The 27,038-nt window shown below is 53.3% G+C and overlaps 4 protein-coding genes and 1 long non-coding RNA gene across 16 annotated transcripts in view; 1 reads left to right on the top strand and 4 right to left on the bottom strand.

The window, feature by feature from the left end:
• LOC309613077 overlaps positions 1 to 1,892 on the bottom strand; it is a 37,579-nt gene extending 35,687 nt beyond the window's left edge. Inside the window, exon 1 of the long non-coding RNA XR_014235516.1 lies at positions 133 to 1,892. This is a non-coding gene — a long non-coding RNA (uncharacterized lncRNA). The remainder of the gene's footprint in view (positions 1 to 132) is intronic.
• Positions 1 to 4,545, top strand: part of MMP24 (matrix metallopeptidase 24) — a gene marked incomplete at its 5' end in the record, with an annotated part of 44,775 nt that extends 40,230 nt beyond the window's left edge. For both annotated transcript variants that reach the window (XM_082359493.1, XM_082359494.1), the window contains one exon: positions 1,903 to 4,545. In XM_082359493.1, the coding sequence (XP_082215619.1) occupies positions 1,903 to 2,240 (338 nt within the window). In that variant the 3' untranslated portion in view covers positions 2,241 to 4,545. The remainder of the gene's footprint in view (positions 1 to 1,902) is intronic.
• MMP24OS (MMP24 opposite strand) lies at positions 3,924 to 5,892 on the bottom strand. 6 transcript variants are annotated; one of them, XM_082359505.1, is made up of 3 exons: positions 5,668 to 5,887; positions 5,546 to 5,593; positions 3,924 to 5,476 (listed from the first exon to the last, which is right to left on the bottom strand). In XM_082359505.1, exons 2-3 carry the CDS (start codon positions 5,588 to 5,590, stop codon positions 5,282 to 5,284), a joined length of 240 nt encoding a protein of 79 aa, XP_082215631.1. In that variant the 5' UTR covers positions 5,591 to 5,593; positions 5,668 to 5,887; the 3' UTR covers positions 3,924 to 5,281. The 6 variants fall into 6 exon arrangements, 5 of the variants coding, with proteins under 5 accessions (XP_082215631.1, XP_082215632.1, XP_082215630.1 ...); XM_082359506.1 differs by having other exon boundaries at positions 3,924 to 5,464; positions 5,537 to 5,593; positions 5,668 to 5,886; XM_082359504.1 differs by having other exon boundaries at positions 3,924 to 5,478; positions 5,542 to 5,593; positions 5,668 to 5,886.
• A 473-nt stretch (positions 5,893 to 6,365) lies between these two features.
• EIF6 (eukaryotic translation initiation factor 6) lies at positions 6,366 to 15,519 on the bottom strand. Of its 5 annotated transcripts, none has more exons than XM_082359497.1 (7): positions 15,210 to 15,476; positions 14,819 to 14,937; positions 14,599 to 14,684; positions 12,577 to 12,752; positions 11,861 to 12,037; positions 11,492 to 11,673; positions 6,366 to 6,650 (listed from the first exon to the last, which is right to left on the bottom strand). In XM_082359497.1, the coding sequence occupies exons 1-7, from the start codon at positions 15,405 to 15,407 to the stop codon at positions 6,641 to 6,643; spliced, it is 948 nt and encodes a 315-aa protein (XP_082215623.1). In that variant the 5' UTR covers positions 15,408 to 15,476; the 3' UTR covers positions 6,366 to 6,640. The 5 variants fall into 5 exon arrangements, with proteins under 5 accessions (XP_082215623.1, XP_082215622.1, XP_082215626.1 ...); XM_082359496.1 differs by having other exon boundaries at positions 15,196 to 15,474; XM_082359500.1 differs by having other exon boundaries at positions 15,167 to 15,257.
• Positions 15,520 to 16,276: 757 nt separating this feature from the next.
• On the bottom strand, positions 16,277 to 25,565 carry FAM83C (family with sequence similarity 83 member C). Of its 2 annotated transcripts, XM_082359492.1 has the most exons (5): positions 22,748 to 25,565; positions 22,226 to 22,368; positions 19,894 to 20,061; positions 19,555 to 19,679; positions 16,277 to 19,042 (listed from the first exon to the last, which is right to left on the bottom strand). In XM_082359492.1, the coding sequence occupies exons 1-5, from the start codon at positions 22,857 to 22,859 to the stop codon at positions 17,602 to 17,604; spliced, it is 1,989 nt and encodes a 662-aa protein (XP_082215618.1). In that variant the 5' UTR covers positions 22,860 to 25,565; the 3' UTR covers positions 16,277 to 17,601. The 2 variants fall into 2 exon arrangements, with proteins under 2 accessions (XP_082215618.1, XP_082215617.1); XM_082359491.1 differs by having other exon boundaries at positions 22,226 to 25,389.
• Positions 25,566 to 27,038: the final 1,473 nt, after the last annotated feature.

Genomic DNA, 27,038 nt, shown 5'->3' with positions numbered 1-27,038 from the left:
GATTTCACGTGGGTCTCACCGGGGCCCACGGGCATACTCTCAGGGTATCCAGGTTTGAGAAACACCGCCTGGTGGCAAAGACAACTGCCTCATATCGACCCATGTTCACCCAGTAAATTAATCCTCTCTTACCAGCGGCCAAGTCACAATTTCTCATCTGTAGGGATCATTCGCGATTGAGAGATGTTTTCATAGACTGACTTCATTCCCTCAGATAGCACTTCTCAAACAGTGGTCCTCAGGTGTACTCTAGGAGTCCCTCAAGTTATCAGATCTGAAATGATGGATGTGGTGGTTCAAAGGTGCTTTTTCACAGGGCTTAAAGAGAGCAGCATTTTCTAATTATGAGACATTTCCTAAGCTCCTCCTGGAGGCCAGGCTGACTCACAGCCTCTCCCCCCTCCGGACTAGAAGCTTCTCAAGAAGAGGGGCTGGGACTTGCTAGGTGCAGAGGGGCTATCCATGGATATTTGTTCCATCTCCGCTCATCTGGTCAAAAGCACAGACCCTGGAGCCAGCCTGGCTGATTTCATATCCCACCTCCACTACTTACTAGGAGTTTGTGCAAATCACTTAAGTTTCCTCAGTTTCTTCATCTATAAAATGGGGATAATAATGGTACCTACCTCATAGAGCTTTGTGAGGATTAAGTAAGATAAATTATGTAGAGCACTTGGCCCATGCCATGTAAGTTTTAGCTGTTATCATCATTATTATCTTGTTGGGGTGTTTTAGTTTTTATGGAATGACAGGTGTAGGTGTCATTCATTCACTCCACAATAATTGCTGAGAGCCAGGTTGTGTGGGAGGGCTGGGGATGGAGCTTGGAACAAGACCTGCCTTGCATCCCTGGCTCCCAGTCTAGAGGCAAAAAACAAACAAAGTGGCAACAAATGCAATAAGGGAAAGCATTTGTGAGAGAGCATCTAGGCAGAGGGCCATGTGAGAGAGGGTCGTCAGGAAGAGCTCTCCAAGGAGACATCACGGGTAAGAAAGCCAGCAGCCACAGGGGCAGAGCTGCTATTTGGTGGCTCTCCTGTGTACCTGATGCTTTACACACATGGTCTCACTTTCTGGGGAGCCTCAGAGGCAGGTGACATCAAGAACTTTAGCCAATGAAAACCCCAGCCAAGGTGGGGAGCCGGCCAATAGGAGAGCGTGAGTTGCTCTGTGTCTGTGGACTGGCGGGGCGATAAGGCTGCTGCAGGGAGCCTAGTGGTGGTTGCCAAGCCCTGCTGCCTCTTTTCCTTCCAGCCCCTCCCCCAGCAGGGTCCCAGCGACCCTGCAATCTGTGTTGCACAGTCACGTGTGCCAAGCCAAAAAAAGTCCATGATAACTGCGAAGAGGTGGTGCCCTCCGTCAACAGGAGAAATCTTGCTCCCTGCCTCCCTTGGCTCAGGCAGGAGCTGGCTCAGCCCTAGAGCTATGGAGACAGTGCCGTCCAAGCCTTACGTTGGGGGCTTGATCTGACTCACACGGGGGAGGGGGGAGGCTATGGGCACACTATAGCAGAGCTGAGACCCAGGGCTGAGAAGAGTCCTGTCTGGGAAGCACAAAATGAGTTTACCAATGCTACTTCCAGCCCCTCATTGGCTTCCCAGCACCTTTGAGATGACAGGGTGGGCTGCTCCAGGTCCCAGGTGCCTCTCTGCAGCTGGGCGGGTCATCCTCGACCAGCCACACCACTTGTAGGGTGTGCGCCGCAGGCCTACCTCCAAGAGTTCCAACACGCCCCCACCACGTCATGTGCCCACCTGCCTTTCAGAGCTCCTCTTGGGCTCCTCCCAGGTGGGAGAGGCGCCCCTCCTCCACGCTGCCACAGCACCCTGGGCCCGCTCACGCTGGCGCAGAACAGGTGCAGGGAAGTGTCTGGGATGGTGATGATGGGCCGTGTTTCTGCAGATTACACCTACTTCTACAAGGGCCGGGACTACTGGAAATTCGACAACCAGAAACTAAGCGTGGAGCCAGGCTACCCGCGCAATATCCTGCGTGACTGGATGGGTTGCAACCAGAAGGAGGTGGAGAGGCGCAAGGAGCGGCGGCTGCCCCAGGACGATGTGGACATCATGGTGACCATCAACGACGTGCCAGGCTCTGTGAATGCAGTGGCCGTGGTCATCCCCTGCATCCTGTCCCTCTGCATCCTGGTGCTGGTCTACACCATCTTCCAGTTCAAGAACAAGGCAGGCCCTCAGCCTGTCACCTACTATAAGCGGCCAGTCCAGGAGTGGGTGTGAGCAGCCCAGAGCCCTCTCTGTCCACTCGGTCTGGCCAGCCAGGCCCTTCCTCACCAGGGTCTGAAGGGCAGCTCTGGCAACTGCCCACCGGGGCCAGCATGGCCCTAGGCCAGGGGTCATGTAGCTGAAGTGGTGGTGCATTGGCCTAGGCTGAGCGTGGGGCAGGGAGTGATGGCAGCTGTGCACCAGGGTGGGTGTCTGGCACCCAGCTGCCAGCCTTCTGTCCTGGGTAAACTGCTCCCTACTCAAGGGAATAGGCCAGGCCCCATCAGGAGGCAGGGACCATGCCAGGAGGAGGCCCATGGTCACTGCGCCCTATGGCATCCATGAGGTACCACAGCACCATCTGTACTTGGCTGGACACAGCACCTTCTGTGGGAAGCCAGCACTAGCGCTCTCAGCCCCATCTGGGAGATGCCACCAGTCCTGGTCCCCCATTGCCAACACCTGCTGGTCAGATGTCCCCCCACCCCTACCCCAGTGTCCTCCAAGGCTACAGGACCCCTGCTGCCGACACAGTGGGCAACAAGCCTGGGTTTCCTCTGCTGGCAACAGCAGATTCCTCAGGAAACCTGCTCCACACGTCAGGGTCTCCTCTGAGACCCAGGATTTAGGGTCACATGCTGCAGGCAGGGCTGTGGCCCAGCTGGGTCTGACAAGGACCCAGCTGTCATGTCGTGAATATTTCAATGTCCTGTCACTATTGTTTAAAGTCCCATTCTGCAAAGGCTGCTTGAGGCTTTAGGTGAATTAGAGGTGACTGTCTTGGTGATGAGGCCAGCCCTCCCCCCCAGCGATAAGGACCAAGGTGCTGTTAAGGCCACTCTAGTGCCCAGACACGCCAGGAGCTGGGCCCTGCTAATGAGGCTAAAGGGCTGGAGCAGGAGCTGACCCCATCTCTGGAGGCTGATCTGAGTTTGTAGCTGTCCTCCACTCCCCCGTTCCTCTCCCCATCCCCCAAGTCCCTGGCCCTGCTCCAGCCTGTCGCTTGTGGCCTGAGGGCTCAGCCTGACTAGTGAGGTGAGACGGAAACAGCTCCAGGCCAACATTCTCACGGCCTTGGAGTAAGGGGCCCAGGGCAGCCTTCTGAAGTGCTCAGAGCCCACACCCCTAGCTACCCTGAGACCAATTCAATCTCTCAGCCCAGAAGCAGTGTTTATACCATAAGCTTGGCCCCTGCTAACCCAGCTCTCTGGGCCCATCACCCTGCATTGCTCTTCGGAAAAGGGCAGCCACAACTGGTAACAACCCCAAGCCTAGGGGCCCGCCCCTCACTGTCTCTGGCAGGAATTCCTAGGGCTCGGCCTGCCTCGCTCCAACCCAGTAAGAGGCAGCCCTGCTTGTCACTAAGGAGCTGGAGGCAAGACCAACGGGTTCAACTATCTCCACTGGCTCCCTGCCAAATCGGAGCGGAGGTGTCAGTCTTCAGGGTGCTGGCAGGGCCTGCATGGGCCTTGCCCCCACCCCGTGGCCTCTGGGCTTTGAGTCTGCTTAACCTGTAGCAGACAGGGACTCTGGGAGCTGTCTTGAGCAAAATCTCTCATCCCAGAGACACCTATATGGGTCCACTGTGTTCCCTGTCATCAACCTTCTGTTTTTTTCTCATTTTGGCCAAGGGCGGGCTCCCTGGGACGGGTGGGGAACAACTGCAGAGATATTAGTGATTCATAGGTTTGTACAGTGTTTTATACTTTGCAAAGCACTTTATTAGCTCACCCCTGTCCGCTCACATGTAACTCGTGCGGTCCCTGGGAGGCCAAGGATAACTCTCACTGTGCCCTCAAATGAAGCACAGAGAGGCTGTTACTTGCCCAGGCCATCCAGTGGGCTTGCTAGACCCCTCTAGGGTCCAAGATGAGATCAGAAGTGTCTCTTTTATCCATCTTTTCTTGGCCTCCCTTCTCCCCTTCCGGGTCCCTCTCCACTCCTCAGGTTGGTGCTCTCACTTCTTGAAAGCTCTAGGCCCCCCAGGCTCCCACTGGCTCCTGGTACTACCGAGGTCAGCTGAGAAAGAGCAGGAGATGGAGGCAGGCAGCCCAGGCTGCAGATGTGAGGGATGCAGGGCCAGGCCCAGAGAGGGCTCAGCCTGGAGGCTTCCAATCATGGATTCTCCTGCCTTGTGGTCATCCGTTTGTCCATCATCCCAGGACAGGGCAGACAGAGGGGCAAAGCACTGGGGGCCCCAGAGCCCAGCTTCCCCTCAGTCTGGGGAATATCACAGCATTTCAGTGTCAGTCACATTTTAAACTGATCAGCCTTTGTATAATGTTTTTTAAATCATTTCTAAATAAAACAAAAATACAGAGTGTGTCATTTCCCTGGGATGTGGGAACAAGGATCAGGTTCTGGGTGGCCTTAAGAAGTTTCTGGGAGACAGGGTGCTTTGGGGTGTCTGGGAGCTGCCCCATGCATCTCATCTGCCAGCCCCAAAATCAGATGCCCCCTCTCTCCAAAAGGCTGGCCCTGGAGGCCCTCTGTTACTGGGGTCTCAGGAAAACAGCCAGATAATGCCAGGGTGGCACCCAGGATGGCGGAGCAACCCCTCCCAGGAGAGGTATGGGCAGGTTCACTGTGGCAAGGTCTTCTCTGAAGTCAAGGCACATGGTGCCATGACCAAGGACAAAAGCAAGAGCCCAGTTCTTGGCAACAGGGAAAAATGAGGTGAGATTAGGTCAGCAGCCTTAGGGTCTTCTTACCAAGAGCCCTGGCCTGGTTCTGGAAGCCAGTGAGAGGGAAGGCTGCCCCAGCACCCAGACGGCTGGAGAAACTGTGGGGTGGGGATGAACACGAAGGTCTGAGCTTGTCTGGGTGCAGGCTGAGAAGCCAACGAATCTGGGGTAGCGGGAGGGGCCAGAGGCAAGACGGTGCCCCAAGGCGAGGCTGCGGAGGAGGCTTCCTTCCAGTCCCCAGCGAGCTCCCCGACTCTCCGCGCGTCTCCGGGGTGGCGGAAGGTGGGGAGAGACGACAAGGACCAGGACCCGAGCAGGAGAGGCTGACGGGATGACAGGAGGCGGCGGGAGGTAAGTGCGGAGAGCGACGAGTCAGTACCAGGAGGTGCAGACGATAAGGAAGCGCACGTCGTCCAGCGGCCCCCAAGGGCCGGGCTCTGGCCAGGGCCGCCCAGGGCCCTCGGGCGCCGCGGGCTGGGGTTGGGGGTGGGTCTGGGGTTGGGGCTGGGGTTGGGGCTGAGGTTGGGGCTGAGGTTGGGGCTGGGGCTGGGGCTGGGGCTGGGGCTGGGACTGGGGCTGGGACTGGGGCTGAGGTTGGGGCTGAAGTTGGGGCTGCGGCTGGGGCTGCGCGGGCTGCGCCGGCTGCGCGGCGCCCTGGCCACCGCTCAGCTGAGCTCCCATGTTCTGCAGGACGAGAGGCCCGTCAGGTACGGGACGGGCCGCACGCCACCCCCGCCCCGGCCCGAACCGACCCTCACCTCGCACCGCCCGAGCCGCCGATCAGAATCCCAGCGCCGGCCTCCTCTCCCGGCTGGCCTGCGCAGCGCCGTCTGGAAGGACTGGCGTCGTGACGCACGAACCCCGCCCTCCGACCGCCAGCGACGAAGGTTTCAGGGCACAGGGGCGGGGCCCAGCCAACCCGACCCCACCCACCAGCAACCGGCCAAACCCGCCCCGAAGTCCCGGGGCCCCGCCCCGCGAGCAGCTCGGAGACGCTTGGAGCCGCCCCAGCTACCCATGCCTCTCCAGCCCGGCTCCGCACCCACCCAAGGCCCTAAAGAAAAGGGCCTACCGAGACTGGTCTGAGGCGGTCCTGGGCACCTAACAGCCAGGCCAGCAAACCTCCATCCACCCTGGGTCAAAGAGGACAAGACTGCCCTGTAGCCAGGTGCCCAGAGCCCTTCAGGATCCTCACACTGGCCTAGGGGAGAGTTGAAACAGACTCTCATCTTTGAAGCCAAAAGTATGAGGCTGAAGTTGTGTGGAAAATGGGAGAAGTACAGTGGAGAGTGCTGCTTCCTCTTGTCCTGGGATGAAACCGCCCATCTGGTGATGGGGGGAGAGAAGTGGGAGACTGTAGAACTAAGGGGTGTGTGTGCATCCTACCCCACCTTCCCCCTGCAACAATGGTGGGGGGCTGAGTGCAGGCGGAGGTCCCCAAATAACACATTCAGAATGGCCGGAAGAAGCTGCCCTTTAATGGGTTGGCACAGACAACACAGCTCTCAGCCAGAAGCCATAGGACCTGCCGGCCAGCATGATGTGGCAGATTTTTGCAGTAACTGTAGATTCAGGAGATGGGCACAGGTGAAGAAGGGCTGGGCATCCAGCCACTGAGTCCAGGTGAGCTCTCTGCCACTGCCCTGCCAGCATCCAGGACAGACTGGGTGGGGTGTGGAGACGGAGCCAAAGTCCAGAGCCAGGAGCCCATGGAAGAGTATGGAAGGTGACTCAGGTGAGGCTAGAGAGAGAAGGAGCATTGTCAGTAGGTGCTTCACAGAGCACAGCTCACCCTCCATTCTCAAGGTGCTTGCCTCCACCCTTACCCCAGGACCTCTGTTCCAGCTCAGCCCCAAAGGGCCACACACAGAACCCCTTCCAGATTCCACTGCTCCCACGAGTCACAAATCCAGTCTAGCACTCTCAGTGCTTAAAAACTAAAAGTAACTCCTCCATTCGGGTGGGTGAACTCAATAACTTATTCAAATCGTTATTGATCATAAATCAGAGCCTCACAGGTCAAGCCCAACAGACATTAGACAAGGGAACAAACAAGGTGGCTCAGAGAGGGGAAGGGACACGTCCAGGCCCCAAATCCTCTAGTGGCAGGGCCAGAACATTCTTCCTGGAGGTGATAATCACGTGCATGATTATAAAAGTGAAGTACGTATTTCTTTTATTCGGCCGCGCCTCGCGGCTTGCAGAATTTTAGCTCCCCGAACAGGGACTGAACCCAGGCCCTTGGCAGTGAAAGCACCAAGTCCTAACCACTGGACTGCCAGGGAATTCCCTGAAGTACATATTTCTTTTTGGGTTTTTTTGTTTGCTTTTTTTTGTTATCTGAAGTTTTTATTTCTCTCTTTAAAGTACTAAAAAAGTTGGATTCTATCTTAGTTTTCCTAGGATTGGCTTTTCCTCATAATATCTTAAATAGAAGAAATGAAAGAACTTTGGGGAAGCTGAAGTACATATTTCTAATCCCCTACCTGACACCTTCCTTGTAAGGTCTCATGGGCACCTCAAACTCAACAGGTTCAAAACGAAAGGAGGCTAATGAGTTTTGTCTCTTCTTTTCCAACACCCATTTTTTTTTTTTTTGTATTAATGTAATTTATTGCATTACAAGATGCAAGTAGAAAAACAATTTGGTCATTTCAATATATGCAGAAAAGAGATTTGAAGAAATTCAATACTCTTTTGTTAAAAACAAAACAAAATGACAGCAACAACAACAAAAAACCCTCAAAATAATATTAGAATTTTAGTCTGATACATAGTTTAAAGGTGAAAGGTCTGAAACATTCCCTTTAAAGTCAGGGAATTCCCTTTAAAGTCCTACACTGTTGGTGGGATGTAAATTGGTGCATCCACTATGGAAAACAGTATGGAGGTTCCTCAAACAACTAAAAATAGAACTAACATATGATCCAGCAATTTCACCGCTGTATATATATCTAAAGAAAACAAAAACACTAATTCAAAAAGATACATGCACCCCAGTATTCACAGCAGCATCATTTACAACAGCCAAGACATGGAAGCAACCCAAGTGCCCAACAGACAAATGGATAAAGGAGATGTATAACGTACACACACACACCACACACAATGGAATATTACTCAGCTATACAAAAATTGAAATTCTACCATTTGCAACAATGTGGATGGACCTAGAGAGTATCATGCTTAGTGAAATAAGTCAGACAGAGAAAGATAAACACTCCTATGTTATCACTTATATGTGGAATCTAAAAAACTAAACAAATGAATGTATATAACAAGACAGATGCAGACTCACAGATACAGAGAACAAACTAGTGGTTACCAGTAGGGAGATGGAGGGGGGAATCCAACACCCATTTCTTTATTTGAACTAACTGCAATGCTGACCAGGGCTGCTGACTGTAGGCAGTTCTGCCTGGCAGTTTCTGAAGTTTCACCATTAAATACAACATTTGCTGTAGTTTAGTAGGTAACAATTATCAGGTTACAGAAATTTCTTTCTGTTCTTAGGTTGCTAAGTTTTTTTTGTTTTGTTCTTTAATTAAATGGTTAATTGTGGAAGTACTGTTTTCTTTATGAGGTTCAATGTTCCAAAAAGGGAGGAAGGGTATATTTTATTCATCACCCCATCACTACTGTCTGGCACATAGTAGGTGCTCAAAAAAAAGTTGTTGAACAAATAACAAAACCACTGGTACCACTTTCCTGTTCAGACTCTTTCAACTGCTCTCCAGTGCTGACAGCAGAGTGTATCAGTGTGGTCTCCAAACTACCCTCATCAGAATCACCCAGGAAAGATTATTAAAACAACCACACATGGTTGGGTCCCACGCCAAACTGAGGGAATCAGTATCTGAGGGGTGATGGCAAGAATCTACGTTAACAAGTATCCGAACATAAACCAAAGGTCAAAACACCTACAGTCAAAACTTCTCGACATGGGTATTCAGAGTTCTCAGCACTGGGAATAAAACCTTTCCCCTTCACACCTTGCACACTTCCCCATCCCTGGTTCTGTCTAAAGTGGGGCATCCCCACCCTATCTTCGCATATTCAATTACCTACTCATTCCCTGAAGCCCAGACTAAATGATCTGTTCTCCCCAAAGCCTTCCTGGATTCCAGAAAGTGTATCACAGGAGCTTCCAAAACCACAAAAGGCACCTTTTACTTTTTCTTTGAAGGTAGCTAAGTTATATATGGCCACTACATGTTCTCTCCCCTGCTACAATCTAAGTCCCTCTCAGAGGCAGGATGTAGCACTAAGTTGCCTGACTATCCCACATGGAGTCTTGTCCATAGGGTTCAATGAACACCAAGCAATTGAATGAATGAAGGAGGGAAAATGAAGGGAAATTCTGCACCTGGTAAGTAGGGAGTCTGCTACTGGACACTTGCTCTACTTTGGGGTTTCTATCCTCATAAAGACTCCTGTGCTCAAGACAGTACGGTACTGGCACAAAAACAGAAATATAGATCAATGGAACAGGATAGAAAGCCCAGAGATAAACCCACGCACATATGGTCACCTTATCTTTGATAAAGGAGGCAAGACAAGACAGCCTCTTCAATAAGTGGTGCTGGGAAAACTGGACAGCTACATGTAAAAGTATGAAATTAGAACACTCCCTAACACCATACACAAAAATAAACTCAAAATGGATTAAAGACCTAAATATAAGGCCAGACAGTATAAAACTCTTAGAGGAAAACATAGGCAGAACACTCTATGACATAAATCACAGCAAGATCCTTTTTGACCCACCTCCTAGAGAAATGGAAATAAAAACAAAAATAAACAAATGGGACCTAATGAAACTTAAAAGCTTTTGCACAGCAAAGGAAACCATAAACAAGACCAAAAGACAACCGTCAGAATGGGAGAAAATATTTGCAAATGAAGCAACTGACAAAGGATTAATCTCCAAAATTTACAAGCAGCTAATGCAGCTCAATAACAAAAAAACAAACAACCCAATCCAAAAATGGGCAGAAGACCTAAATAGACATTTCTCCAAAGAAGATATATAGATTGCCAACAAACACATGAAAGAATGCTCAACATCATTAATCATTAGAGAAATGCAAATCAAAACTACAATGAGATATCATCTCACACCGGTCAGAATGGCCATCATCAAAAAATCCAGAAACAATAAATGCTGGAGAGTGTGTGGAGAAAAGGGAACACTCTTGCACTGTTGGTGGGAATGTAAATTGATACAGCCACTATGGAGAACAGTATGGAGGTTCCTTAAAAAACTGAAAATAGAAATACCATATGACCCAGCAATCCCACTACTGGGCATATACCCTGAGAAAACCATAATTCAAAAAGAGTCATGTACCGAAATGTTCATTGCAGCTCTATTTACAATAGCTAGGACATGGAAGCAACCTAAGTGTCCATCAACAGATGAATGGATAAAGAAGATGTGACACATATATACAATGGAATATTACTCAGCCATACAAAGAAACAAAATTGAGTTATTTGTAGTGAGGTGGATGGACCTAGAGTCTGTCATACAGAGTGAAGTAAGTCAGAAAGAGAAAAACAAATACCGTATGCTAACACATATATATGGAATCTAAGAAAAAAAAAAAGGTCATGAAGAACCTAGGGGCAAGACGGGAATAAAGACGCAGACCTACTAGAGAATGGACTTGAGGATATGGGGAGGGGGAAGGGTAAGCTGTGACAAAGTGAGAGAGTGGCATGGACATATATACACTACCAAACGTAAAACAGATAGCTAGTGGGAAGCAGCTGCATAGCACAGGGAGATCAGCTTGGTGGTTTGTGACCACCTAGAGGGGTGGGATAGGGAGGGTGGGAGGGAGGGAGACGCAAGAGGGAAGACATATGGGAACATATGTATATGTATAACTGATTCACTCTGTTATAAAGCAGAAACTAACACACCATTGTAAAGCAATTATACTCCAATAAAGATGTTAAAAAAAAGAAAAAAAAAAAGACTCCTGTGCTAGCTGGGTATGGCGGGCCTTGAGAAGGATCCTAAATGGGGGGGCGGGGGGGGGGACACTAAATATCCAGCACCTGCTGCTCTTCCAAAGGAAGAGATTCTAGAGCCTAACACCCCAGAACCTTCCAGGGTTAGGGCCCAAGAACCCACTCTTGTTTTAAACCCACAAAGTCCAGATGACGGTGATTCTGATGCATTCCCCACACCCCTGAGTCCCTTAGGCACCTGGGTCTCCTCAGTTCCTAAAAGAAGCCTTCCCTCCTTCCTTCAATTAAAAAGCTCTTTCCTGTCTCAGGCTACTGGCTGGGGACACTGACACACAGGCAAATACAAACTGCAAAAGAATGTGGTCAGTGATAAAATAAGACAGACTACAGAAGGGATACACTGAGCCAGCGTCTTCAGAGACGGCAGTGGGCAGGTACTCAGGCAATGCTTGTGGACTGTACCCTATGCCTGCTCAGCAGTGTGCAGATGTGGCCTCACATGCAAGGAGAACCTACCAGTATGAATACAGTGTGGCTCCCATTACAGGTGGCATCTCCCTCCCCTCCCTTCCCCTCCCCTCAAAAGAAGAGAGGCCCAGATACCTGTCAATGAGGGAATCCCGCATGCTGGTAGCAATGGTGCTAGGCTGGGCTTCATTCAGCTTGAAAACACTCTCCACCACTGACAGCTCTGTGCTGGTTGTGTCCAGGCCACAGAAGGCACACCAGTCGTTCACTACCATCCCAGCAGCGATCACCTCGCTGCCTCGGTTCACAGTGCCCGCCTGCCAAGGGACGGCTCAGTGTGGGTCATGGCGCCAACAGCCAAAGTCATGAGGACTCTCCCCAAACCCTTCTCCCTGACCCTCAGCCCAAACCCAAACTGTGACAGGTAATAATCTAGATTCCCGAATACTGGGCAAAGGGATCTGCTCCAGCAGGAGACAGAGCTCAGAGAACAAGACTGCTTACCACAAGCGGGACCTGAAGGAGAGAGGCCAGCTCATCCTGGTCTTCAATTGAAGTCTTGGGATGCACCAGCCCTCCCTGATTGCTGAAGACACAGTAGCTTCCTACCAGCACCTGGTCAGCTACTGTCTGTCTGAAGACTTCCACCTTTAGCACATCAGCCAGGATTTCTTCTGTTTCCTGTCAGCCAAAGGTACTGTGCTCAGCCCCCAGAACAAGCAGATCAAAGAACCCAGGGCCTCCACACCCAGACCCACCCAGGGCATGACTCCCTAAGCTCATTCCTCTGCTATGTAGCTGCATATGGAAGCTTCACCCAGAAAAAGGAGGGAATACAGCTTGGAGCAGAGTCTAGACCAGCTATGGAGCCCCTAATATCCATGCATGCCCTGAAGAGCCAGAGGCTGGTCTCCACATTACCCTCCTTTCCTCTAACCCACAGGCAAGAGTTCACCTGTCAATCTTCTCTCCTAGCCCTGGCTTCAAGACCAGATGGGTCAATCTCCCTGATTCTGAAGGACTAATACACTCCCTAGCTTCTTTCGGACACTGATCACACCATGGAAGGCCTCTGTTCACTATTCCAACCAGTGTCTGAACTGCAGGAGCCCAGGTATAAAGAGAAACCACAAGAGATACCCCTAATTCCTGTCTGATGGGCAAGAATGATGGCTAACCACCGACTCGGCTAATATCCTGTGACTCCTGGGCCACCTCACCCTGTCCAGGTCTGGGTGGACTAAGGCCACGTAGTCATTGCAGGTGGTGACATTGCCCAGGGCTGATAGCCGCTCCTCCACCCGCCGGATCTGCACTGAGTCTGGGAGGCAGTTGCGAATGTGTTGCAGCTCCTGGTCGGTGGCGTTGCTGGGCACCAGGAGACCATGCCTGTTCCCTGGGGAGACCCAAGTTAGGGAAGGTGGGACAAGGATGGACCATGAATACACAAGATGCCTGCTGAGCCCTGGGGGCTGGGGATACAATCCAGCCCAATTAGCTTCCCCAGCAAAGCTTTAGACCCAGACCCCAGTCCTCCAAACCACTGATCCATACAACACCCGGGGCACCAGGAGTCCCGCTGGGCAGGCCAGAGATGGCCTAGGAGTTTGTCCCAACACATCCTGCCCAATTCGCCATCATCAGCCAGGAGGAACCAGGACTAACAGGAAGGGCTCTTGGGCATTAGTTGTATTTTAAGAAACTGAAGTAACACTCCATACCTACCAGAATGGTGAAATTTTTTAAAAGAATGTCAATACCAAGTGTTGGCAAAGATATATGGAGCAACCAATAGGAGTATAAACTGGACAACCACTTCAGATAAGTATGTGGCATCATCTACTACATTGAATACCCAGCCATTCCTCTCCTAGGTACTATATATACAATAGAAATCCATACATTTGTTCACTAAGAAACATAGCAGCAATACTCATAACAGACCAAACTGAAAACTACCCAAATACCCACTATCAACAGAATGAATGAATACACCGTGGTATACTTACACAAAACAGTACACAGCAACATGAATGAACCACAACTATCTTGTGACAACAATGACTAAACCTCTGCCTAACTCTGCAAGGACACAACTCTGAACTTCTCAACGATGAGTTTCTCCCATCATTAAAAAAAAACCACCAAAGGTCAGGTTAAGTTCTCCCTTGTTACATAAGAACTAGCTTCAAGTCCAAAGGTCATGGTTAGGGATAAGAATGTTCTGCCTGAATAAGAAAATACTCAGAGTCCAAGATCATCAGGCTTATGATTAAAAATAAAGGAACAAATTCCTATTTGAGCAAAACTAGAAAGAAGGGGAGGCAGTAAAGGCAGACAGATCCAGCTCAAAGAAAGGACAAATGGCCAGAGTCAACCGTGCTGAGAGATATAGGGGTACATGGTAAAGGGAACTGAAGATTGAAATGGGTAACTGAACAGTATGCCCCAGAATCTTAGCTTGTCATTTTTTAGAGGCAGAAATAGACGCTCAGGGGCTTCCCTGGTGGCGCAGTGGTTGAGAATCCGCCTGCCAATGCAGGGGACATGGGTTCGAGCCCTGGTCTGGGAAGATCCCACATGCCGCGGAGCAACTAAGCCCTGAGCCATAACTGCTGAGCTTGCGCGTCTGGAGCCTGTGCTCGGCAACGGAGAGGCCGTGACAGTGAGAGGCCCGTGCACCGCGATGAAGAGTGGCCCCCACTCGCCACAACTGGAGAAAGCCCTCGCACAGAAACGAAGACCCAACACAGCCAAAAATAAATAAATAAATAAATAAATTTATAAAAAAAAAAAAAAAAGAGAAAGAAATAGACGCTCAGAAAGTGGAAGCAATTTGCCCAGAGTCAGTGGCCGGGGAGAGATGACAATCCAATCTTCCCTCACACCAGGTGTGGAACTGGGCGAGTCACTTGGGTTCTTTGAGTCTCAGCTTCCTCATCAGTCAAATTAGGACAATAATGCCGACCTCCCAGGGTCTTCGTGAACAAGGACTGAAACAAGGGTAAAAGTGAAAGCCCTTAATGTTATTTGTGATTACAATGATCCAGAAGCCTTTGCCAGAGGTTTTCCCTGATCTGTTGACACTTAGGGTCCAGCACAGGCCTGAGAGATTCTGTAGTCCCTGGAGATAATGGATGAAAGCCTGGGAATCCCTGGGTCACCCGGGGTCCCTTCTAGGGGTATAATTAAAGGCGCTGGGAGGCTCCATTTCCTCCCTCGGCGACTTCCAACTAGCTTACCCACACACATGCGCCCGATGATGCGGCAGCCGGCGATGGAGGCGTGCACCACAGGGATGGTATCAGCAAGCTCACCCTCGAACACACTGTAGGGACAAGGACTCGGTGGTCACGGGGCTGGGGGGCCTGAGCCCTCCCTCTGCCCGAGCCCCAGACTCCCAAGTACCCCTCCCAGCCACCCACCCACACGCTGCCCGCGGGCCCGGGGCTCCCGCCGCACCTATAGAAGTTCTCCGACCCTCCGATGGCCACCAGGCAGTAGGTGTTGGTAAGTTTAGCAAAGCAGCCGATCTCACAGTTGTTCTCGAACGACGCTCGGACCGCCATGAGGCCTAGGGGCTGCGGGACAGGCAGCTCAGGGCCGGCGGATCCTCTCCCGGGACAGGGTGCCCGGGCTTCGACCCTGGGTCCGGGTCCGGGTCCCCCGGCCTCCGCGCCTCAGGCCCCGCCGCGACCCCGCCCCTCTCGGCCCCCAGCCCTCGGGGCCCGCCCACCTAGCCCCTCCCGACACGCCGGCCCCGAATCCTTCGGCCCCCACCCCTCACGACCCAGGGCGCCCCGAGCTGACCCTGCTGGTGTCCCGCCACAACCGCTCACCACGTAAACGCTACCTCCGCACGCGGCAAAAGGCCTCCTCGGCCCTCGGTAGGTTTCCGTTTCCGCCTCCGCCCTGGGAGACTTCCGAGAGAACGCGACGCACGCTGCCACGCATGCGACCACTCTAGCGCCAGCCTCTGGGCGGACTCTATGGCTGCAAGTGGTCTGGTCTCTACCCCGCCTGGCCCCGCCTCCAGCAAGCTCGCATTCATTCATTTATTCATTTATTCATTCAGTCAGGAGCTTTGTAGGAGATAATATCGACCCAGACCTGTGCTGGTTGGATGTGAGGCATCAGAATGGAGGAGCCAGGGATGTCTCGCAGCAGATGGGTTGATGATAGAGTGATATCTTAGTTCCCCCACCAGGCATCGAACCCTAGCCCCCTGCATTGGAAGCGGGAAGTCTTAACCACTGGACCGTCAGGGAAGTTCCAGATGGAGTTATACCTTGAAGTAAAGCCTGAAGAGGAAGAGCAGGTGTGGGAGAGGTGAGGGACAGTGAGGTGTGGGACAGATGCCCAGGCCGGATCTGGAGCCCAGGGGAGACGGAAGGGCTGAGACGTGGAGCTGAAGCCTGGGGCGGATGAAGTCACCCACGGAGAAGGTGTCCATCAGGGAGAAGTAAGACCACGGCAGAGGCTGGAGAAGGAGGTGCGGCCAGAGGAGGAAAGGAAACCATGCTTAAGAAGGTATTGGAGAGGAGAGGATGGACGAAGCCGGGTGTCAGGGAGGGTCCAGAGTGGGCAAGGGTGTAGGGGCTGATGGGCAGCCACTTTCTGCCTCCCTCCCCCACCCCCGACCCCGCCACGCCCGCAGATGATGGCAGTCAAGAGACCCGCTCTGTGGACGGATGAACTTGGCCCACATTTTGTACAAAAGCCCCAGGGTCTCTCAGAATGTCACTCTCAGCGAGGGCAGAGGGAAGCTTGGAGCCCCTTTCCTCCCCACCCCCCAGCCCTCCTGCAGCCGTCCACTCTCCTCCAAGGACCTCTCCATAGTTGGCCTGAATGGCGCCCTTCCCCTGTCCCCAACCTGCAGTTTCATTAACTCTGCCTTCTTCAGGATACACCAGGCTGCTGCTGGGTCATAGCATGTCTGCTTTTATTGATTTGTATCACGTATACTGTCCCAGGCAGGTCGCAAGCTCAGGAAAAGGACCTACATCTGACAGAGCCTATACTTCTAGGGACACTCAGCAAAATGATGCTGGTGTGTGTGTGTGTGTGTCCATGTCCTCTCCATCCTCCCAGGTTCATCTCAGACCCACTCATTCAGTCCTCTCCCTGGTCTCTCTTCAGCTGGTTCCCTCTACCAGGAATTCCTCTAACCCTTGCCTCCATCTATCCAAGTCCTTCCCACCCTTCAAGGCTTGGCTCAAAGGCTGCCTCCTCTAAGAAACTTTTCTCACCACTCCATCATCACCACCACTTGCTGGCCTTCCTTCTCTACCACCTTCTGTCACTGGTTAGCCTTTAATTAGATACACCAATCGTTTATGCATTGAATCCTTGTCTCCCAGGGACTGAGTCTGATTCATTTCTCAACCCTATGGCATGTCCAGCACAGGACTGGGTACACAGCTTAGGTACAAAAAGATACTGGTTGGTGCATGCATGCCTCTGTGTGTGTGTATATGTGTGTGTGTGTGTGTGTGTGTGTGTGTGTGGTTATGTGCATATTTATGGTCTGTGGATCCTAAGGGGTCTACGGTGTGCACCGAATGTAGCCATTCATTTAGCCAAATGACATTTATTGAGTACCTATAACTAGAATCCTGAGTGTTTTGGTTTATCACATGGACTGCATCTGTGGGTGTACAGTTTGTGGGTGTGAACCCTGTCAGTGTGCAGTGTATATTGTGCAGGCATTTGGAGCATCTCTGTTATATGAGGATTTTGTGTGCATGGGGACATGGGAACTGTTGATATTGTGTGTCCTGTCTGTGCAAAAACACGATCTTAAGAAATTAAGAGTCAGAGACACAGATCTGAGCCCCTGTCACTTACTCGGACCTAATTCCAAGCAAGTCATCAAACTCGCTGGGTCCCAGCTTCTGAATTTCTATTATAGGGAAAATAATATCTATGATCCTAGAATTGTACGCCTACTAGAGCTCTATCTCGTAGGGTATTGTGAGGATGAAGGATGAGAAGTAACTGGTGAGAAGGGCTCAGCACAGTGACAAACGGCAGGTGCCCAGTAACTGTGGGTTCCATTTCCCCATATGTGTGCATGTATGTCTGTGAGCAAGAATCCCAAGCCCAAGGAATGTCTAACCTGGGCCTCTAGACTCCCTCTCCTCCCCATAAGGCCCCTGCTCGAGCTCCCACCCCAGAGTCTGGGACCTGAGCCAATCTGGAGTCACAGTGGATGGAGGACGGACATGTCCTTTCTGGGAGTAGAACTACAACTCAAAGCGGCTTCGGAGCAGCTTGGACTTGGACTTGTTGTACTGAGTAATGAGGTCCAGTTTGCTGTGGCCCAGGGTCAGCCGTTTCTCATCCCCAGACAGGCCATTGCTACTGCCTTTGCGCTGGCCACCTGTGGGGCCCCCGGGGGGGCCAGGCTCAGGTCCCTGCCTGGTGCCCTGTAACTGATGATACTTGGTGATGAGGTCCAGCTGGCTGTGGCCCAGAGTCAGCCACTTCTCATCCCCAGAGTCCACTCCAGGCTTTCTGGCAGGGCTCGGTCTGGGGAGATCATTGGACCCAGGCCCCTCACCCCGGAATGGGCCAAACTTCATGATGAGGTCCAGCTGGCTGTGTCCCAGGTTCTGCCGTTGTTCATCTGGACCCTGCTTACCAGGCCTGGCCAAGGAGTTGGCTTCAGGGGGCACTCTGGAGCCCCCAGCCTTGGGGGACTGTACCTGGAGGTCCATTTGGCCATGGCTGTGGTCTGGGCACAGCCTCTTGTCCTCTGGGGTCCGATTGCCAGGCCTGGGGGAACGTGACTCAGGGGGACCCCTGGCACCCTGGGCCTGGGGCAGGAGATCCAGCTGGTTGTATCTCTGATTTGAGGCCAACCTCCTGTCCTCTGGGGCCTGCTCACTAGGCCAAAGGGAGCCTGAGTTGGGGGTCACCCCAGAATCAGGGCCTCCTGCTTCTCGTGCCCTGGGGAAGGGGACGAGGAGATCCAGCTGGCCATGGCTCTGACTCAGAGACACCTTATTCTCCTCCGCTGCCTCCAGGGCTGTGCCAGGTACCCAGCGGCCTTGTGGGGGGCTAGGCTCCTGGCTTCCTGTGACCCCATTCTCTGGGAGCTGGGACAGAGCTGAGACACACCGGGGAAAGGAGAGGAGGGGGCGAGGGCGAGCAAGCAAAGGTGACTCCCCTGCCAGGGTCACAGGGCTGCTGCTATTGTGGTTGAGGGCAGGGGAGGACTGGGACGAGGGGGATGCCCCCAGCTTGCTCAGGTTGGCCCTGTAGGGCCCAAGCAGGGGGCCGTGGTTAGGGTCTGACAGCTGGCATTGCAGGGAGGGCTGGCCACCAGCCTCACAGCGGGCAGGGCCCGGGGAGGAGGATCCCATACCCGTGTCACTGCAGCCACCACCTCTTGGCAGAGCGGGGTAGGAGGAGTGACCCCTGCGGGGTGAGCACTTGATGCTGCTGAGGCTGGTGCTGGAGCGCGACGAGGATGTGGTGCTGGGGATGCCGGGCCTGAAGGCCAGGGCCACTGGGGGAGGGCACGGTGCCCTGGGAGACAGGGGATCTTCACATCCGCAGAAGCCCTTCACGGGCCGGGACTCGGCATAAAGACAGCGGAACTCCCGGTCAAAGTCTTCCACGATGCGGCCCCTCAGCTGCAGCACCATGCTCGTGTGGGCCTGGCCGCAAAGCCAGGTGAAGCTGGGGGCAGAGGGTCAGGGTCAAGAGGCAAAGTGCAGGACCTTGGGGCCAGGCAGGAGTCACAAACAGGGGAGCAAGACAAAACCACCACCACCCCGAGGGCCCAAGTGAGGGGGCAGAGCTCTGACTCCAGAGTCTGTGCTAGCCCTAGCGCAGCTTAGTGGACTTCGGCACGTGGTTTCACATCTCAGCCTCAACTTCCCATCTGTAAAATGGACCAAGGGCCAGGTTCCCTGAAGTCCCTCCAATTCCGAGGTGCAAGAGTTACTTTCTATGCCAAGGGCATTAAAATAATCCTTCCACAGAGTGAGCTCCTCCAGGGCCCAGCCCAGGGCTGTCTTGCTCCCTATACTGGCCCCTGGGCCCTGCACCATGCCTGGCACATGGCGGCTGCTCAGTTCATGGTGGAAGGGATGGATGAAGGAAGGAAAGTTCAAAGCTGCCAGGTCCCAGGCACCCTCGCAAGCTGGTGGCTCAGCCCCAGGCACCCTCCCCGCCATCCACTTGCTCACCTGTAGCTGCCCGCCACCACCTGCTCACAGTCAATGATGGTGAACTTCTCCAGGGCCTGCCCCGTGAAGCGGCGGCCTGCCTTGCTGCAGTATGTGTCCCCACACGTGCTCCGCACACGCATGTTCTGGGCCAAGGAGGGAGGGAGGTTGGGAATCACCTTTAGAGGACGGGGCTCAAGCCATGTCTAAATCCCCTGGGGTCTCTGACCCAAAATAGCTAGGAGAACCCGGCCTCCCACTCCCATTGACCCCCGATGCTCACGAACCACCCAACTGACTCTCCTGCCCTCCCTGACTCCTCACCCCACACCCCAGTTCCTGCCCCTGTCCCTTGCTGACCTGTAGGTGCCCTCCATTGAGGTCCATCTTGTAGCACATCTCCAGGAAGTGCCTCAGGTGTTCCTCGGCCAGAAGCAGATAGACGGGGACACCACGCCAGCACGAGGCCTCCATGAGGTCACACAGAAGTTCCATGTCGGTGAAGATGTCCATCACCACAGCCACCACCTGGCGGGGCGGTGGGGGGAAGGAGGAGCTCAGCCCTGCCCGGGGCACTGCCGAGGCCAGGGGCAGAGGCTAGATCCCCGGAAACAGCACTGGACTGAAAAGCAGGAGGCCAGAGCCCGTGAGAACACCTGAACTGGGAGGGCTTTTAGTGGTGACCCAGCCTGGGGGTTCCTGACTTGGAAACTGGGGGGTTTCACTGTCTTGAAGCCCAGAAGGCTGTTTGAAAGTTTTTGTGTGCATTTTTCTAAGGACGGTTTGTTTATCTGTCATCTGATTCTCAAAGAGATCTGTGGATCAGCTGTACCAGTCTAAAGGTCTACTCTACAGATGGGAAGACAGAGGCCCAGAGGGGGAAAGAGTCAGAAGCAAAACCCAGACCCCACTTCCCAGGCTAGCACCTCACAATCCCCCCACTAGCTCAAGCTGTAGCTCTGGCTGTCTGTCTGAGGCTCCCTTCTCACGGATCAGAGCTGCAGGCCAATTACTGGGGTCTTCAGTGCCCTTTGCTAGACCCACCTGTTGCCCTGAGAAGCTGCAGAGATCTGCTGTGACCTCTTACAACTGGGACCAAGTTTTCTGCTCAGTTGAGAGGCGGGGCTTGCAATATCTGCCGTGAGAAGCTCCTCTCCCAGTCCGGGCTGAAAGGCAGGAGGTGCGGAGCAAAGCACTCCAGCTCTGGAGCCAGACAGAACTGGGTTCGAACCTGCACTCTGCTACTTCCTAGTGCTATGACCTTAGGTGAATTCCTTCACCTCTGGGAGCCTCAACTTCCTCATCTGCTAAATGGAGATAATGATAGCTACCTCTCAAGAGTTATGGGGAATTAAATGTGAAAATACTCAACACACAACAGAAGCTCAGTAAATGTTCCTCTCCTGCTGCCTCCTTAACAAACAAAGCCATTGGGCCACAGGGGGAGGAAGCACTTCCCAAGATCACTCTGAGAGTCAGTGACAGCCCAGAGTGGAAGCTTGGCTCCTGGCCCAGAGGTGGAGGGTCTAGACAGGGGGGATGAGGAACCAAAGCACTGAGGGATGCCCTAGTCCATGGCATAGGCCTGGCCACGGGTGAGGGGAACAAGGACAAGCCAGAAAGATCAAACGGGCAGGGGTGATGACAGCAGCCATCTCACTAATAACCCCATTCCCTGTGCCAGTCAGGTCTGGCCCTCCCCTGCCTGGGACATAGGTAGACCTGCCAGGGAGGCTCTGGAGGTACCAGCGGGATCCCAGCATCCTGGCTCCTAACATCTGCAGCAGGTACCCTCAGGGCTGCTCCCCTAGCAAGGGCGCTGAATCTATCCCACCCCAAACCCCGCCTAAGGTCATCTGATCCATCTCCCTGCCTCCTGAGTCAGAGGTCAGGACTCCAGGAGTGAGGCTGTGCTAGTCTGTAGCTGAAGGCTTCCCAGGTACCAACACCCCACCTGCTCTGCCGCTTCCCTTTCTCCTGAGCCCTGCTCCCCGTCCTTGAGCCCAGCAGCTTCCGCCCCTCTTTCCTTTGGGTGCAGAGCTAAAAGCCCAGCCCTCAAGGCCATGCTGAGGCCCAGGCACAAGTGCCCCCTCCCCTGCTTCAGGCCAGTGGAGATACAGTGCACAAAGCGAGGTGCGGTTGAGACCATTTGTCAGGAGGCAGGGCTGTGCCTGGGGCCCGGGGCCTGAGTCTAGACCCCTTTCCCTCTCCCTGAGCCCCGGGTTCCATTTCACCAACCGACTGGACCTGCTGAGTAAGTCCCAGCCCCTTTCTGGCCTCAGTTTCCTCCTCTGTAACTCAAGGGGGTGGCTCAGATGCTCACCAAGGTTGGGGTTCTTAGTTTGGGGATCACAGACCTTTCTGAGAATCTGATGAAGGCCATAGGCCCTCTCCCCCAAAAAAAGAGAGGGGATCCCCTCCGCAACGAGCGCCACTTCGCACGCGTTTTCAGGGTGTGTGTGGAGTCCCTGAGGCCCATCCCCTGTTCTAAGCTTATTCGTAATGTCCTGGAGTGCCAAGAGGTTACCAAGGTAAATAAAACACGCCCACACTCTAGGAGCTTGTGATCTGATAGGGGGCAGAGGTTCTCGTCCCAGTGCTGCCCCCAAGCTGCTGTGTGGCCACACTTTCCCTCCCTGGGCCTCAGTTTCCACATCTGTGAAATGAATGTCTGAAGAGACGAGGCCCTTACCGTGCGGGCCTGGCTGAAGAGGAAATGCAGAAGGTCCTTGACGCTCTTGGCTTTGTCCCGCTGGAAGTGGACCACAGCCTGCGTGGGCCTGAATCCCGCGGCCCGTGGCACCTCGGGCCAGCCCAAGTCCAGGTCCGGGGGGTCTATGTCGGAGGCCAGGGGGAAGTAAGTGCCGGAGGTGACTTCGGAGAGCAGGCTGAGGTGGTCAGGCCCTGCAGCCTCTGGTCCCTGGGCCTCGCCTAGCTCAGAGCCCCCGCGCGCATGGCTGGTCATGTAGTCCACATCCAGAGGGCTCAGGAAGGGCAGCTCCCGCTCCGCGGAGATGACCCGCAGGTAGGCAACCTCACCCCGCTCCAGGAGGGCATCGGCCGCCAGCCGGGCGGCCTCACTGTGCTGGAGCACCCGTGGGGAACTCTCCCGCCACCGCGGCCGCTTCAGCTCCTCCACCCGGCCCCGCAGGGGCCCCGCCATGCCCTGAGCTCCCAGAGCCTCCGAACACACCTGCCTACCGGCTACCCTCACCTTCCAGCAGGCTCCGTGGCGGGCACCAGGGGCTGGCCGCAGCAGGAAGAAGATACCAGCAGAAACTGCCTCCCGCCCGCCTGCCCTTTGTCAGAGCCGTGCTCCACCCCATTGCCCCCGGCCTCGGGAACCTGTTGGGTCAGCCTCACCTGTCCGCCTGCAGTTGGGACTCGCCCGCCGCCCGGGGAAAGGGCAGGTCCTTACTCAGCACACACTCCCTCCGCATCACCTGCTCCATCCCCACCAGGCTCCCAGCAAGTTTCCTCCAGACCCTGCCCTTTCAGAGTCCCAGTGAAAAATGCTGTCCCACCCCTGAAAAGTTCTGTTCCCGATGGCTGCGTTTCCACCACCCTCAACTCTGGGGAAACTCTTGACCTGGTGGCGCCAAACCCCAGCCTTTCTCCCCTCCTCGGGGCGGGGCTGAGTATTAAATGGTTAGTGAGAAAGTTGGTTGAGAGGATCGGGGGACACACTGCATGGTCCGGAGGCAAACAGCAGGCCAGTTTCTGTTCTCTGCCCCCATCAAGGGCCTTAGTCCCGGAGTCCTCAGGAGCAGGGTGAGGCTTTGCGCTGGGGAAGGGGGCTCAGCAGATGGCAGCTAGTTAGGGAGGCAGGCCGGGCAGAAGTGGTCACAACAGTGCCAGCCCCACCTTTCTGTGGAGGGACGAGGTCCCATGAGGGTGGCTGGGACAGCAGGAGACCTAATGCCATGTCTCAACGACCCCGTTTAGTACTGGCTGCACTTGCTTTAACTGATCTGTGATTATGTCCAGATCAGACTCAGGTTCCTCTATGTCCACAAAGCTTCACTTGGGGCCCAATGCATGCACATCGGGGCGGGTGCTGGCGAGGGGATTTAGGGTCTCCCTGCGTCAAGCTGGGCCCTGGGACTAAAGACGAATGCGGCTTTGTCTTTGAGGAGCCTAGAGGGGCCCAGGAGGGGCAGGGGCAGAAATCAGAGGCCCGGGTACCCTAAGGAGGCCCTTCCCTGGGCCCTGGGCGCGGGGAGGCTGCGTGAGGGGCAGGGGGAGGAGTAAGCAGAGCCAGACTGTGGGAGGGTAACAAGCCGTAGGGGGAGCCAAGGTGGCAGGGCCTTATCTCTAGATTTGTTTAGGGGGAGAACAGGGGCCTTATCTGGGTCAGAGAAGCACTCCTGGGAGGGGAGGAGTCATGTTTCTGTGTTGCTGAGTTCCTGTGTTTATCCCTCAATGTGTGTATGTCTACCTGACGGTACATATTTTTGGATCTTTTAAAAAATTATTTTTAATTAACATAAAGTTTACCATCTTAACCATTTTTAAGTGTGCAGTTCAGTGGTATTAAGTACACTCATATTGCTGTGCAACTGTCACCACTATCCATCTCCAGAACTTTTTCATCTTCCCCAACTGAAACTCTGTACCTATGAAAGGCTAAGTACCCTGCTCAACCCCTGATAGCCACCACTCTACTTTCTGAGTGTGAATTTGACCACTCTGGGTACCTCATGTAAGTGGAATCATACAGTCTTTGTCTTTTTGTGACTGGCATATTTCAGCTAGCATAAAGGTTCACTCATGTTGAAGCATGTGACAGGATTTCCTTCCTTTTTAAGGCTGAATAATATTCCATTGTGTGTATATACCACATTGTTTATCCATTCACCCACTGATAGACACTTGGATTGTTTCCACCTTTTGGCTATTGTGAATAATACTGCTTGAACATGGGTGTACAAATTTGGCTCTGTATTTTTTAATATTTCCCTCCATGCCCACATTTGTATTAGATTCCATTTTTTAAAGTAAAAAAACCACTGAATATTGGCAATTTCACGTGGCTCAACTCAACATATACAGGAACACCTCAGAGATATCATGGGTTCAGTTCCAGACCACCACAATAAAGCAAATATTGATATCTCAATAAAGTGGATCACACAATTTTTTTGGTTTCCCAGTGCATACAGAAGTTATGTTTACACTATACTGTAGTCTATTAAGTGTGCAATAGAATGATGTCTAAAAAACAATGTCATACTGTAATTAAAAAATACTTTATTGCTAAAAAATGCTAACCATCATCTGAGAACTCAGGGTTGCTACAAACCTTCAGTTGGTAAAAAAAAAAAAAAGAAAAAAATGCAGTATCTGCAAAGCACTGTACAGTGAAGTACAATAAAATGAGGTATGCCTGTACACTATACCTATGCTTAACTATATACCTGGGCATGTGTGTACATTACATACTGTCTATTTGTGATGTTTGTGTGTCTGCTTGGCTGTCTTTAAGTATCTAGCTGCACATCAGTGTGTATTTACCTGCGTGTGCATCTGTGTGTGTTCTCGTGTATGTGTCTGGGTGCATATCTGTGTGCATGAATGTCTGGGCACTAGGGGTGGTTTTTGACCCTAACATGGGACTGTGGTACTAAGTGTCTGTACAAGGGAGCTCAACTGAGAGGGGCAAGGATGGGAAGACTGAGTTGAAAAGGGCTCCAAGGGATCCCGGATACCCTGATAATAAAAGCGTATAAATCAAACTAAATCCCCCAGGGCTGCAGGACTGTCCACCCGTCCTATGGGCTGAGTGGGTAAAGGACAATGGGAGGACAGACAGGTATATCTTAGCCTTGGGGCGGAGCCTAGGGGTGGGGACCCAGGGTGACGAGAGCCATACAGATAGCTAAGCCCAGACCCTGGATGCAGTGGGTCGGGCACAGGCCCCTTAATAACTGTTATTAAGAGGAAGAAAAGTATTTTCCTGTCCAGGGGGTGTGTCAGGCGCCTGCCTGGCATCATTCGGCTATCCTAGGGGCCATTTAGCCTTGTCTGTTCTCTCTTAGAAGCTGAGTGGCACCTGGGCAGGTGAATGTCGTGTGGGGCTGGTGGGAGCAGAGGCTGGGCTGCAGCACTTCAGTTGCAGGCTGCTCTGATGCCAACACTGCCACACACCTTTACTGTGGCACCTCTGGGTCAGGGGAGACAAGATTCCTGGGAGGAGCAGCCAGGGCTAGTAGGGGCGCCAGAGTGTGCCTAAATCCCTTGAATCAAGGCAAAGTGACCTAAGAGCTTGACACAGGGACAAGTCGTGAGGATTCCCAGAGACTGGCTCGAGCTGGGTATTAAAGGATGAGAAGGATTTTGAGACGTGCAGGGTGGAGGGCTGGGCGTTCCAGGCTGGAGGACTAGAGGGGCGGGGGCCTGCCTGCTGAAGGTATTGGGAGCAGCAATGCAGGGAAAGGGCTACCGGAAAGGCTGTCTGGAGCCACACCCTGAAGAGGGCCTTGCTGAGGCCCAGAGGTTGGCAAGATCCATCGAGCGGTGTTTTAGGATAACTTAGGAAGCAGGCCCCTGGGGGCAGAGTGGCCCAAAGCAGGAGTCCCAGAAACAGCCCAGATGGTGTGGTTTGCTGTTCTTGAGCACCACACAGGCCTTCAGGAGGCCACACTGGCTCTGGCACTTAATGGGTGAGCCAAACAATCACAACTCTGAGTCACAGTGGCTTAATCTGTGAAATGGGACCAACAGCATCTCCTTCACCAGGTTGTTGTAAGGAATAAGTGGACTACTCTGTGTCAGGTGCCTGACTGAGAGGACGAGGAGCTCAGTACATGCTGAATTTAGAGCTTTTCCAGCCATGAAGGGGCAGGGGCTCAGTGACGGCCTGACGGCAAACGAAGCAGCACCACAGAAGCTCCTTCGGGTCCGTCTCCGGCCCCTTCCAGACCAAAGGCCAGCCCTGAAGGTGAATATGGCCCTGGGCCATGTCAGTGGAGTGTGGCTCTGAGATTTGGCCTCTCATCCCAGCTCACAGGAGTCAAGGTCCTCTCTCCACTCCGCATACACAGATGAACACTGGGCAAGTACAATCACAAGGAATAAGGATTTTGGCATTCTGTTTTGGAAAGGTGACTGAGTCTGGGTCTACACTGTAACACTGTGACGATGGGGTCTCACCCTTTCCCCCACGTCCTTCCCTCCACCCCCTCTACCCATCCGTCCACCGTATCCCATCCCACAGTGGGAGACCTGTCCCCACTCCCCATGTTTCCATAAGGGGAGAGAATTCCCACTCCACTCTCCTGGAGGGGAAGGGTGAGAGGACCACCCCCTAAATCCTCACCGGCTTCATCCTCCCCCGAGGAGGGGAATGGCTTGGCTGATTAGTGGCTTAGGGAAGGAGCTGAGCTCAAATATTTCTGGGTCTCTCTCTCTCTCTCTCTCACCCTTGGTTCTGCTGTAGGCAGAAGTAGCATATTCTCCATTGATCTACATCGTAAAATTCCACGGGAGGTTCTGTCCCTGCCAGG

Source organism: Balaenoptera borealis (genome assembly GCF_965194805.1).
Source record: "Balaenoptera borealis genome assembly, chromosome: 16".
NCBI classification, from domain to species: Eukaryota; Metazoa; Chordata; class Mammalia; order Artiodactyla; family Balaenopteridae; genus Balaenoptera; species Balaenoptera borealis.
Note: the sequence above shows the minus strand (reverse complement) of the source record. Positions and strands in the feature narration are given on the sequence as shown.